We start from the raw sequence: 11,892 nt of genomic DNA on the forward strand, positions 1-11,892 counted from the left end.
TTTTCCCTTTTTATTTAATCTCAAATTATATATAAATTTTAATTTAATATATAATATTGTACATAAATTTTAAGTTGATATAATTATATACATAAAAATTTAATTTTAATTCAATCTTTATGTAAAAATAACAATGTTATTTATAAGTCACTATTTTTCTCGAAGATTTTTATGCTGACATTTTATTAAAAGACGAATGAGTTTTAAATTATGATGTTTTTAGAAATTATTTGAATTTATATGGTAAATTTAAATTATTTTCGCACTTATTTCCTTATTGCTACAACCGCATATATGTGCTTTTTTATTTTTATGAAAATAATTTAAATTTATTCATTTATTTTTTAATTTAATAAAATATCAAATTAATATAATTTCCACATAATGTAGCCTAAAATAGTACTAGATAGATAATTATGTTAATAGAATGTGAAACTTGAATCAAAATTAAAGTCTTATGTATATAATTGAATCCAAATCGAAATCCATGCATGATATTGAATATTAGATCAAAGTTTATATATAATTTTGATATTTATCACTTATATTTTAAGTACATTTCAAATTTTAACTTAATTGAGTAGATTGAATCTTAGTTCGGTTGGCATCAATATTGTTGTCAATGTAGGAGGACTTGGTTTCGAGCGCACTAAAACACGTTTATCCTCTTATTTAAGAGTTGAAAATAAGTTATGAATAATTTTAGATGTTATATAAAAAGCACTATGAATCATTAAAGGGCTCAAACAACTACTTTTTCATAGAATATGTAATTCTCATCTAATGGAACAATATAAATATCTGAACCATAGCTTTAAGTTTCCACAAAAGCATTTGCTGTTACTTAACCCACAAACCTACATAGAAACCAATTCAAAAGGAGAAATGGAGCTTCACCACCATTTTAGCCATGAACATTCAGGATGTGGGGAGCTGGTATCAGGTCTAAGCTATAATTGTACGGAGTGTGAGTTTTACCTTGACAAGAAATGCTTCGAGGCCTCCCCGGAGGTAAATCATCCCTTTCATGCCAACCATAGCCTTAAACTTTTAGCAAGTCCACCATACATAGGTTCATGGGCTATTTGTGCATTCTGTGACAAAAGATATTGTGAGAATTTTGTTTATCATTGTTCCTGTAAGTTAGACCTTCATGTAAAATGTGCTTTGTTTTCAAAAACCATTGCTGAAAATAAGATTGGGGAGCTTGAAGGTGTTTCCAAAAAGGATCTATTGGTCTCTTCTGAAAATGGTTCTAAAGAATTACTTGAAGAAACCAATTGCTTTGCATGTAGGAAGCCATTACTAGATTCTCAATTCATTTCTTTTGATTCTAGATTTCACTTGCATAAAAAATGTCTTCATCTACCTATTGAAGTCAATCATCTTCTTCATAGTCAACACCCTCTAGTTTTACAATTCAATAGTCAGCGTCTCCCTTGTCAAATTTGCCAAATAACCCAACCGAGGGGACTTGTCTATTGTTGTTCACCTTGTGATCGAGTTTACCCTTCATATTGCATGTGTTGAGCGACCAACTACACTTAACCTCCCATGTCACCGTGAGCATTCTCTTGTTTTACAGCTCAATTTGAAATCATTAGATCTCCTTTGTCAAATCTGTCATGAGACACATGATTTGTCACCTGCTTATTATTGTTCCGCATGCAAGTTTGGCCTTCACGTGCAATGTGTCTCTCCAGCACCTACTATCAAAGTTGAAATTCATGAACATCCTTTCACCTTGTTTTGGAGACAAGTCCCTTTCATTTGTGACGCATTTGGAACGAGTGGAGATTGTATCTCTTATATTTGTTCTCCATGTGGCCTTATAGTTGATGAAAAGTGCATTTTGTTGCAACCCATCATCGAAAGGTTTCCACGACATGGTCACCGAATTTCCCACACATTCATCCATAGGCAACATGAGATCAAATCTTGGAAATGCCGAATTTGCTATGAGGAGGTGAATTCGAAGCATGGATGTTATTGTTGTTCTGATTGTAATTATATTGTCCATACAAATTGTGGAGTAAAGGATTACAGTTGGTACGACCTAGTGGACGATGAGTTGGAAGAAACAAGTGAGTTGCTTAACAATTCAGCCTTTGTTGTTATTAGAGAGACCAAGCTTGGTGAAAATGATGTAAAACCCACAGAGATAAAACATTTAAGCCATCCTCACAACTTAATTTTCAGCAATGATGTTAAAGATGATAAATATTGTGATGGCTGCGTGTTGTTCATCTCGACTTCAGTTTACCATTGTGCACAATGTGATATCCTTCTCCATAAATCATGTGCTGAATTGCCTAAGAAGATGTACATTTGGCGTCATATTCACCAACGTCCGTTCACTCTTAATTTACATGCTTATTTTTTGTGTTGTGTATGTGCATTTCGGTTCAATAACTGTTTCTCCTATGATTGTAATGTGTGTGAGAATCGTTACTGCGTTGAACACCGCCTTTTCTATTACAAAAAGTATGAAGGACAATGCAATGGCTGTGGAAGAAATCTAGAGTATGCGTTTGCTTGCAAAGAGTGCAACTTTTTTGTGGAATACGGTTGTCTTACGCTTCCCGACAAGATTCAACACAAGTGTGATGAACATCCCCTTATGCTCACATATGGTGAAGACAACATTTATTCAAAATATCATTACTGTGATATTTGTGAAAAAGAAGAAATCCAAGCCATTGGTTTTACCGCTGTGCAATTTGTGACAATTCAGCCCATGAAGATTGTGTTCTTGATGCATACTCGTATATGAAACTCGGAAAATCTTACACAGCAAAGGATCACCCACACCCACTCACTTTCACCCGAAAGATCTATGACTATCCTCCTGAATGCCATATATGTGAGAGGCATTGCGAAGATCTATCTGCTGAGTGTCTAAAGAATGGGTGTAACTACATTGTTCATTGGAAATGTATAGACCCTTATAGAGAGTATATCTCACGGTGTTTGAAGAGGTTCATGATTGATGGCACCCAGCAATACTTTCTGCACCCAAGTTTCCGAAAAAAAAAATCACTTTATTGGTTGGGACTTTCCATTAATGTAGTTATTGTATGTTGTTTTATGGTTTTTATTGTAGTAATCAAATTAATGTAGTTATTGTATGTTGTTTTATGGTTGGAAAATAATTTGGAATTGAAAGAATGAATATCATTTTATAATTTGTCGTTTAGTTTTATGGTTGAGCAATTGATATTTTTTTTCTCTTCTTGTTTGATGGCGACCTTATAAAACAAATACTCTAATATCATATATTCTTATTGATTAATTTGATTAATTTGTTATTCCTTATTTCCACATTATTTCCTTATGCCATGAGTTGTTACATGGTTAAATTTGGGCAGAAAATATTAATTAGCACTATAAATATTTAATAATATTTTGAAAATTTGAAAGTAATAATGACTAAATTTTAATATTATAATTAATTAAAACGTTCTTAATTAAACATCAATTTAGTGGATCTAATTAAGCATTCAGCTCGATTGGAATTAAGTAAGGTTTAGGGTTATAAAGATAAAAATATTTAAAAGTATTTATCAATTATAAATTCTGATTAATTGAATTATAAAACAAAATTTTGTATTTAATGTACAAGCTTTAATAAATGTGGTTTATAAATTTTTTAAATATTAAAATTTCTAATATTTAAAAAATTAGTAATTTTAATACTATATCAATTATATCCTTTTTTTATCTATAATTTTGTAATATATCATAATTATCTTATGGACATAATAAATTCGAAATTTGTATTTTGATGGAAGGTGATTTTGAGAGAAGATTAAGCTGGAAATCTCTTCTTTCATTGATTCAACTACCCTATTTTTATATTAGAATTAGAATAAAGAAAAGACATCAAAACCTAAAAGAGCAAGAAAGGGATCAAATCAATGATTTACCACAATCATAATCAAACTTGAAGATGTATTAAACTAAAATTCTCTACCTCTTTTCTTTTTTTTTTCTTCTCAATAAAATTAAAATGTTTATCCTTCTATTTCTTAAATTAAAAAAAAGTAAGTTTAATTTTCAATTTTCTTAGAATTCTTTTGTTAAACTTAGTTTTATTATAATGTCATTTTTTACATGAATATTAAGTGAGTAATTTTTTATATATTTTAAAGTGTCATACTAATGAATTTAACAGAACAATACAATTAGATTTAAATTCTGAAAGCTCAAAAAAGAGAGACTAAGTTATTAGAAATAAAAGTAGAAAGACTAAATTCTAAATGTTTAAAGTATACAGGAGTTTGGAGCATATTTTAACCTTATTAAAAAATTATTATTTATATGTAGAGGTGATAATGAGTCGGGCCAAATTATAGTGAAATTTTAGACCCGCTTGATAGGTTCTTGATTAACCCGAAAAATAAGTCTAAAATTTTTTTCTAAGCTCGACTCGAATGATAGATGTCAAACCCAAATCCAACTCATTTTAATTTTTAAAAAAAAAATTATTTTATTATATGGAAAACTTTTTAATGTGCATATCGTACATAAATTTAGCTTGAAAAAGAATAAGGGTCAAATTAACTGAAAATGTAAAGATTAGGTGATTTTGAGAGGATAATTTTAGAAAAATGACTAATGGGTTTATTGTAATAAATAAGGAGCAAGAAAGGGATAAAATAAAGTAAAACATAATGAGAAACTTGGAAGTGGAAAAATTTGGAGATTTTAATTTGAGAAAAAAAAATTAGAATATATTTAAAAAAAAAGATAAAAAGGAAGATTTATCTTGTGTAAATGGATGTTTTTAAAAATGATGAAGTGATGTCTCTTAATTTGAAGAATAGGAATGCTGAATCTTATGGGAATTTTTACCTAAGAATAGCAGAGGTTGAAACAGAGATTGAGAAACTAGATATGAAAGGCGGTTCTAGAACTATCTTTTAACGGTGATGCTTCACAATAGATCTATCTTTATGAGTAGGAAAGAAGGGTAAGGTTGATTCTTGGCAACAGAATCGTTGGCACTAATTTTAATATTGTCGTGTGGGACTGATTTCTTGAAAGTGAAGTGTATGGCTTTAACTAAAGAGTGTATGTGGGCATAGGTTGATTCTATTTAAGCATTCAGAGAGGGCTCATTCCCATCTAAAATATGATATATAAAGTTATTGTGGGTTGATTTCAAAATTATTTAGAACAAACTTGAAGACTGAATAAAGTAAAATTCTTTCAATAATAATTTATCAATTAAATTCAAAGGAATAAGAAAATTTTGAATTATATATATATGCTTCTGGTTTTGCAAAATCAGTAACAACCATCACACCTACAAACTTCCATAGAAAGAAAGGAGAGAAAAATGGAAGTTCTTCGACATTTTAGCCATGTTCATCCTCTAGTTTTCAATGATGAAAGAAATCATGAAAGTGGGGAGGTTTTCTGCTGTGCGTGTGGGGAGTTGGTGTCAGGTCCAAGGTTTAGTTGCATGGAATGTGAGTTTCATCTTGACAAAAACTGTGCTGAGGCACCTGTTGAGATGGATCACCACTTTCATCGCAAACATAACCTTAAGCTTATGCCAATCTCTCCATATGTTGAAGGTAACCCTATTTGTGGTTTCTGCAACAAAAAATGTGAGAAGTTTGTTTATCATTGTTCTTGTAATTTACTCTTTCACATCAAGTGTGCATTTCTTTCATACAAAATTCTTGAAAAGAAATTTAGAGAGCTTGTCCATGAGACCCATTGGTCTCTTCTGAATGTCAACCACAAGAACTTGAAAGAGTTCAATGCTTTGCATGTCAAAAGTCCTTACTACAGTCTGATTATATCTCTCATGATTCTAGATTTTACCTACATAAAAAATGCTTTGAGTTACCTCTTGAAATCAATCACCTTTCCCATCGCTGCCATTCTCTTTTCTTACAATTTAATAGTGATAATACTTTAAAATAACGTGTTTTTATATATTAATCATGTATTTATTTTGAGCTTGAGCCTACTAATTTGAGCTATTTATGTCTTTTTATCTTTTAGGGACTAAATTGGAGGCGAAAAGTAAATTCAACGGAAAAAGCGTCGATTTGGAGATTAAATGGGCCAATATGCAACGTGGGACAAATATGGTGCCAAAAGTGCGAACATGGAAGGCACAAGGACTTAAAAGCAAATAGAAGAGATTTTATTTTGGAAGACTATTTTATTTTATTTTATTAGGATAATTAATATTAAGATAATTATTAGGATTATTCAAATTTAGGATTTTATTTTAATTATCTTTGTTTATCTTTAATTAAATGTATTTATCTTTTTAAAATTTAAGTTCAATTAGACTATCTCCCTAGCACTATAAATAGGGGGTGAAGTGACTCTATTTGGATCATCTTTTTCTGTAAACACTCTCCCCCAAAAGTCTTTTGTTCTTTCATATTTCTTTTCAATAAAATTTCTTTTTCCATATTTTTATTTATTTGCTTTCCCACCATTATCATGAGCCATTAAAACCCTCTAGCCAAAAGTTGTCAATATTTCCCCAAAAAGGGTTCTTGGGGCCTAGAATCCGTACTTAGCCTTCTCGCCAAGTATTCATCGTTTCTCCGCACTACGGGCTGACGCTTCCGTCCATGACCCTTAAGAAGTAAGCTTTTCAGCATATGCAAAGGCGGCCGCTTTGTATGTTTTGGAAGGATTGTATAGTCGGTTCGTTAACTTACTGCTTCAGAGGTTGACGAGCCAAAGAGACAAAATGGCATGGGATTCGCCATTGAGAAGCTCTGATCTAGCATAGATTACTGGCTAGAGTCAGGTTCCCTAAAAATTGTAAGTCTAATTTTTGGAGCTGGTGGTCGTAGGCGTCCTCTTCCACTATAACTGACTTACTTGAGTCGAGAAGGATCATCCAAAAGCCAAGGATTGAGCCCCAGGCGGAATGAGACAACCGGAGGCTAGAACTTTCCCATAAGAATTTCTTTTCACTTAAAACTCTCTTTATTATTTTTTTATTTTTGTAATCATAATTTCAAGAAACTTTAAACTCTGTTTTATTTTATTTTCGCCCAAAATCAATTCTTAAATTCTTTTTTTATTTTTTCCAGAACGCAGTTTTCTTGGGCACGATTCTCGCTGAGATTTGAGAAACAAGCATTCAGATAATCCAGGTCCCCGAGGATTCAACCCTACTTCCCTTTATCGTTTTTTTTCTATTTTTATTATTTTACAGGAATAGGTTATTTTGGTGCTCTCAACGATCGCATCAAATTTTGGCATGTTTGGGACCAAGAACATACTAATCTTGTTTTTCTTTGTTTTCTATAACCGATCTCGCTCCGTGCACTCTTGCATTCGACTCAGAAATTGAAAAGACTGCGAAAGCTAATCGAAAGGAAACAAAACTAAAGAAAAAAAGCTAATTGAAAGGAAACAAAACTAAGGAAAAAGCTGTCAGCGGTGGTTGGAACTCAAAGCAATCCACCGCCAGAAATCAGAATCGACGACGAAGCAGAGTTTAGGGATAACGAAAACCCTACTCGAATGTTAAAAAGTAAAGAAGAAGAAGTCGATTCACCTGAAGAAGAACTTAACACTAGGGTTGACGAAAACCCTAATTTAGTACCTCAACTTATGGCTCAGACAATTCGGCAACTGGCCGAAGCGCCGATAGAACAACTGCCACTATGCATCGCGTATCCTATTATGGATACTGATTTTGAATTAAAGTCAGGCTTGATTCAGCTACTGCCAACTTTTCGTGGGTTACAAAATGAAAACCCCCACAAGCATTTAAAAGAATTTCATATGGTTTGTTTGAGTATGAAACCTCAGGGGGTAACTGATGATCAAATTAAATTGCGCGCTTTCTCTTTTTCCCTAGCAGATTCAGCTAGGGAATGGTTATTTTATTTACCTCCTAGATCCATTACAACTTGGGCTGATCTATCTTGTTTATTTCTTAACAGGTTTTTCCCTGCATCACGAGCGGCTGAGTTAAGAAGAAAAATTGTGGGCATAAGGCAAAAAGACGCAGAAACTCTATACGACTATTGGGAGCGATTTAAGAAGTTGTGTGCAAGTTGCCCACAACACGGTATAACAGAACAGTCTTTGCTCCAGTACTTTTATGAAGGCTTGAAACCCATGGAGATGAATATGGTAGATGCCGCAAGTGGAGGAGCGTTAATCAACATGACTCCACAACAAGCAAAAGACTTAATCTCCACAATGGCTGTAAATTCCCAGCAATTTCGAGCCAATCCTGAACCTCCTAGAAGGGTTCATCAGCTAAGTAATTCTACCATTAAAGGTAGACTTGATAGACTTACTAATATTATGAATTCCCTTGTTACAGAAAAATCGAAACCAGACCGAGTATGTGGAATATGTGCTACACCTGAACATACGACTGATGCATGCCCTAGTCTGTATGATGATTCTATGGCCCATTTAGATGTTGTGGGAAATTTTCCTCGGCCACTACAAAGACGATACGATCCTTACGCCAATACCTACAACCCAGGATGGAGGAACCACCCTAATTTTAGTTATGGGGCTAATCCACGATATAACCAGCCATACCAAAGTCGGGCCCCACAACAGTCGCAAGATTTAGGTAATTCTCTAGAAACTTTGGTCAATAAATTAGCAACTAATGTCCTTGATTTTCAACAGCAAACTCTCAATTTCCAAAGAGAAATGAAGGGTTTTCAGTAGAAAACTGAAGCATCCATAAGGGAGTTAACCACATCAATTGAGAAATTAAACTCTCAAGGGCAACTGCCATCACAAACAGAACCAAACCCGAGGCAGAATGCGAATGCAGTAACATTACAAAGCGGAAAAGTCCTAGAACCAGTTCCTGGCAAGAATCTTGGTCAAGAAATCGCCCAGGAAACTCTAGAAAGCGACGAACGGATCCGAGCAAAACCCCCACTGTCGAAAATCCAACCTCCATTCCCAGGACGATTAAATTAGTGTCAAAAAAGTAAGGAAGACAAGGAGATCCTCGAAACATTCAGGAATGTTGAGATCAACTTACCACTGTTAGATGCCATTAGACAGATTCCGCGGTATGCCAAGTTCCTCAAAGAACTTTGCACCAACAAACGAAAACTAACAGGTAATGAAAAGGTAAGTGTTGGTGAGAATGTTTCCGCAGTCCTACAACGGAAAATTCCGGTTAAATGCAAAGATAGGGGTATGTTCGCTATTCCATGCAAAATTGGCCATTTAGGAATTAAAATGGCTATGTGCGATTTAGGGGCGTCCATAAATGTAATGCCTTATTCTATTTATGAATCACTTAACGCGGGTTTTTTTGACAAAGACAGGTGTTACCATTCAGTTGGCAGACAGGTCCATTGTGCATCCCGAAGGGGTCCTCGAGGACGTATTAGTTAAAGTTAATGGGCTTATCTTCCCTGCAGATTTCTATGAAATAAAAATGGAGGAGGATAACACTCTTGGGTCTTCAGACATCTTGTTGGGGTGATCTTTCCTTAGTACTACGAATACTAAGACTGATGTACGAAGCAGAACCCTCACGATGGAGTTTGACGAGGAGATCGTGAAGTTTAACGTTTATGGCACTATTAGTCACCCAAGTGAAGTCTTGGACGTAAACCGTGTCGACATAATTGACTCATCAGTAGAAAAAAATTTTGAGTCATCTTATGGAGATAAACCTAAAATGATGTTTGATGATTTTGAATCTGTTAATAAATTATTGGCTCCCATGAATACTAAACTTCTACCTCCTGTTGTGCAGGCACCAGATCTAAAATTAAAACCACTTCCTGAACATCTCAAATGCACATTTTTGGAGAGTGATGAGACCATTGCCGACTTAAAAGGGATCAACCCCTTGGAGGAAAATATGAAACCAAGGAAAGAGGCGCAATGACGATTAAACCCAAATATGGTGAATGTGATAAAAAAGGAGAATTTCCAAACCCAAACTAACGAAAGAATTCAGCTGGAACAGCCCCAATACTAGTTGAGGCGTCAAGCTAGCGACGTTAAACAAGCGCTTGTTGGGAGGCAACCCAATCTTTCTTTTTATTTTTATTTTTATTTATTATTTTCCTTTCTTTTCTTTTATTATTTATTATTTATTATTTTATTTTTATTTTATTTTATTTTATTTTAGTTAATATTAATAAATTTCTCTTCTTCCATCTAGGTGAAATAGAGCGAAAATACGAAGAAAAAAATAGAAAGTGTGCACCAAAACAACCCTATCCATGGTACCAAACAGTTCTATTCCAGCCCAAAATGCCATATCCTGCCGCCAAACAGTTCTATTCCAGCCTGAATGCCATATCTCTGCAGACCAAACAGTCTATTCCAGCCCTAGAATCCCCAAAACCTGCACCAAATACCCCTTTTCAGCAAATAAAACCCCCAAACCTTACATTTTTTTCCCCAAATTTCTCCATAACTGTTGATTCCTTTCTCCTCCACCACCCACCGCTGATTTCTCAGCCACCATGGTGAGAACCCGAAGCCGAACTGCCATTGCACACATCACCCACCCCGTCTCCACCTCTTGCCGCTTCACCATCTTCTTCTCCACCGTATGCGCCAACCGATGGTAACTACATAGGGAGTTTTTCTAAACTTTTTTTTCTCCACCTATTTTTTTTCCTTTTACTTTCACATCGAGGACTATGTGTTTTAAGTGGGGGGAGGCATTCTTCGTTGTTACTGTTATTATTTGCTATTTTTGCTGTCATATTGTTGTTGCTGTTGTTTTGTGCTCGTTTCTGCCCATTTATTTTAAGAATATCCTGCCGCTTTTCATGCCCAAGATTTTACCAGGAATTGCCTATTGTTTGACTTTCATGCATGATTCTTACCTTCTAAGGAAGTTATGATTTTTCCCATAATTGATGCCATCTCCACTGTTTTATTTTTATTAGGCTAAAAATAATAGTGATTAATAGGGTTAATTCTATCTTGCTTTTCGTAAAATTGATCAAGTTTAATATATAGTGAACACTTAAAATGATTGCATGCTTAATTAATGTTCATGGCTATTAGGTGATTATTGAAACTTATTTTTGACACTTAAATTTTTTCTTTCCTGAGTTCTCAAGAATTTTAAATATCATTTAATTTTTAATAAATATTTTCCATGGTTATGAGTACAGCTTAGATCGTGACTGACTGGGTAACCAGGGTAGGGTGCTTGGGTTGTCATTCTACTTCTCGTCAAAAGGTCGTGTGACGTGACAAGTAAAACTCCGCTAGCCGAGGTTATGAGTATGGATCAAATCGTGACTGACTGAGTAACCGGGGTAGGGTGCTTGGGTTGTCATTCTACTTCGCGTCAAAAGGTTGTGTGACGTGTTGGGTAAAACTCCGCTAACCGGAAATAAATAATTTTATGAGTATGTTGGGCTGAGTAACCGGGGAGGGGTGCTTGGGTTGTCATCTCTCTTTGCGTCAAAAGGTTTAATATATTCCTAAGTAAATAAATAATAAAAAAAAGAGAAAAAAAAAGAGAAAAAGAAAAAAAATAAGTACTAATAAAGTTGCACTTCGGGGACTAAAGGAGGAAATAATTAAGGTGTCTTAGTAGGTTTGGTAATTTACCTAAATAGCATAACTCAAGTCGATCTTAATTTTTGTGTGAATTAATTGGAATACTTTTTCTGTTTTACTTAAAGCAAGCTCAGAGGTCTCTTTATTTTTCATATGCATTTTTAACTAATTTTTATGAAACTTTGGAGTGGTATTTCTTTTATGGCAGAATCTAACTTTCAAAGTGGATAGGAACCATACTTGAGGGCAAGCATGGGCTAAGTAGAGGGAATTTGATAATACTTTAAAATGACGTGTTTTTATATATTAATCATGTGTTTATTTTGAGCTTGAGTCTACTAATTTGAGCTATTTATGTCTTTTTATCTTTTA

At 34.0% G+C, this 11,892-nt stretch overlaps 2 protein-coding genes across 3 annotated transcripts; both read left to right on the forward strand.

Moving 5' to 3' along the window:
* The first annotated feature begins 885 nt into the window (after positions 1 to 885).
* On the forward strand, positions 886 to 2,773 carry LOC108451316 (uncharacterized). Its single transcript, XM_017749020.1, has 3 exons — positions 886 to 1,011; positions 1,144 to 1,291; positions 1,836 to 2,773. The coding sequence occupies exons 1-3, from the start codon at positions 886 to 888 to the stop codon at positions 2,771 to 2,773; spliced, it is 1,212 nt and encodes a 403-aa protein (XP_017604509.1).
* Positions 2,774 to 5,265: 2,492 nt separating this feature from the next.
* Positions 5,266 to 6,317, forward strand: LOC108451317 (uncharacterized). Of its 2 annotated transcripts, none has more exons than XM_053020437.1 (2): positions 5,266 to 5,615; positions 6,019 to 6,317. In XM_053020437.1, exons 1-2 carry the CDS (start codon positions 5,342 to 5,344, stop codon positions 6,153 to 6,155), a joined length of 411 nt encoding a protein of 136 aa, XP_052876397.1. In that variant the 5' UTR covers positions 5,266 to 5,341; the 3' UTR covers positions 6,156 to 6,317. The 2 variants fall into 2 exon arrangements, with proteins under 2 accessions (XP_052876397.1, XP_017604510.2); XM_017749021.2 differs by having other exon boundaries at positions 5,266 to 5,582.
* Positions 6,318 to 11,892: the final 5,575 nt, after the last annotated feature.

Source organism: Gossypium arboreum, chromosome 10, assembly GCF_025698485.1.
Source record: "Gossypium arboreum isolate Shixiya-1 chromosome 10, ASM2569848v2, whole genome shotgun sequence".
Taxonomy (NCBI): domain Eukaryota; kingdom Viridiplantae; phylum Streptophyta; class Magnoliopsida; order Malvales; family Malvaceae; genus Gossypium; species Gossypium arboreum.

What these genes read in the sequence shown, in the direction of transcription:
- LOC108451317 (XM_053020437.1), top strand. Translation starts at nt 5,342, where the DNA reads ATGGAAGTTCTTCGACATTTTAGCCATGTTCATCCTCTAGTTTTCAAT. An exon ending in TGGTTTCTGCAACAAAAAAT is followed by an intron (nt 5,616 to 6,018) that starts GTGAGAAGTTTG and finishes TTTATCTTTTAG; the next exon opens with GGACTAAATTGGAGGCGAAA.
- LOC108451316 (XM_017749020.1), top strand. Translation starts at nt 886, where the DNA reads ATGGAGCTTCACCACCATTTTAGCCATGAACATTCAGGATGTGGGGAG. An exon ending in GCTTCGAGGCCTCCCCGGAG is followed by an intron (nt 1,012 to 1,143) that starts GTAAATCATCCC and finishes TGTTCCTGTAAG; the next exon opens with TTAGACCTTCATGTAAAATG. An exon ending in AGAAACCAATTGCTTTGCAT is followed by an intron (nt 1,292 to 1,835) that starts GTAGGAAGCCAT and finishes GTGGCCTTATAG; the next exon opens with TTGATGAAAAGTGCATTTTG.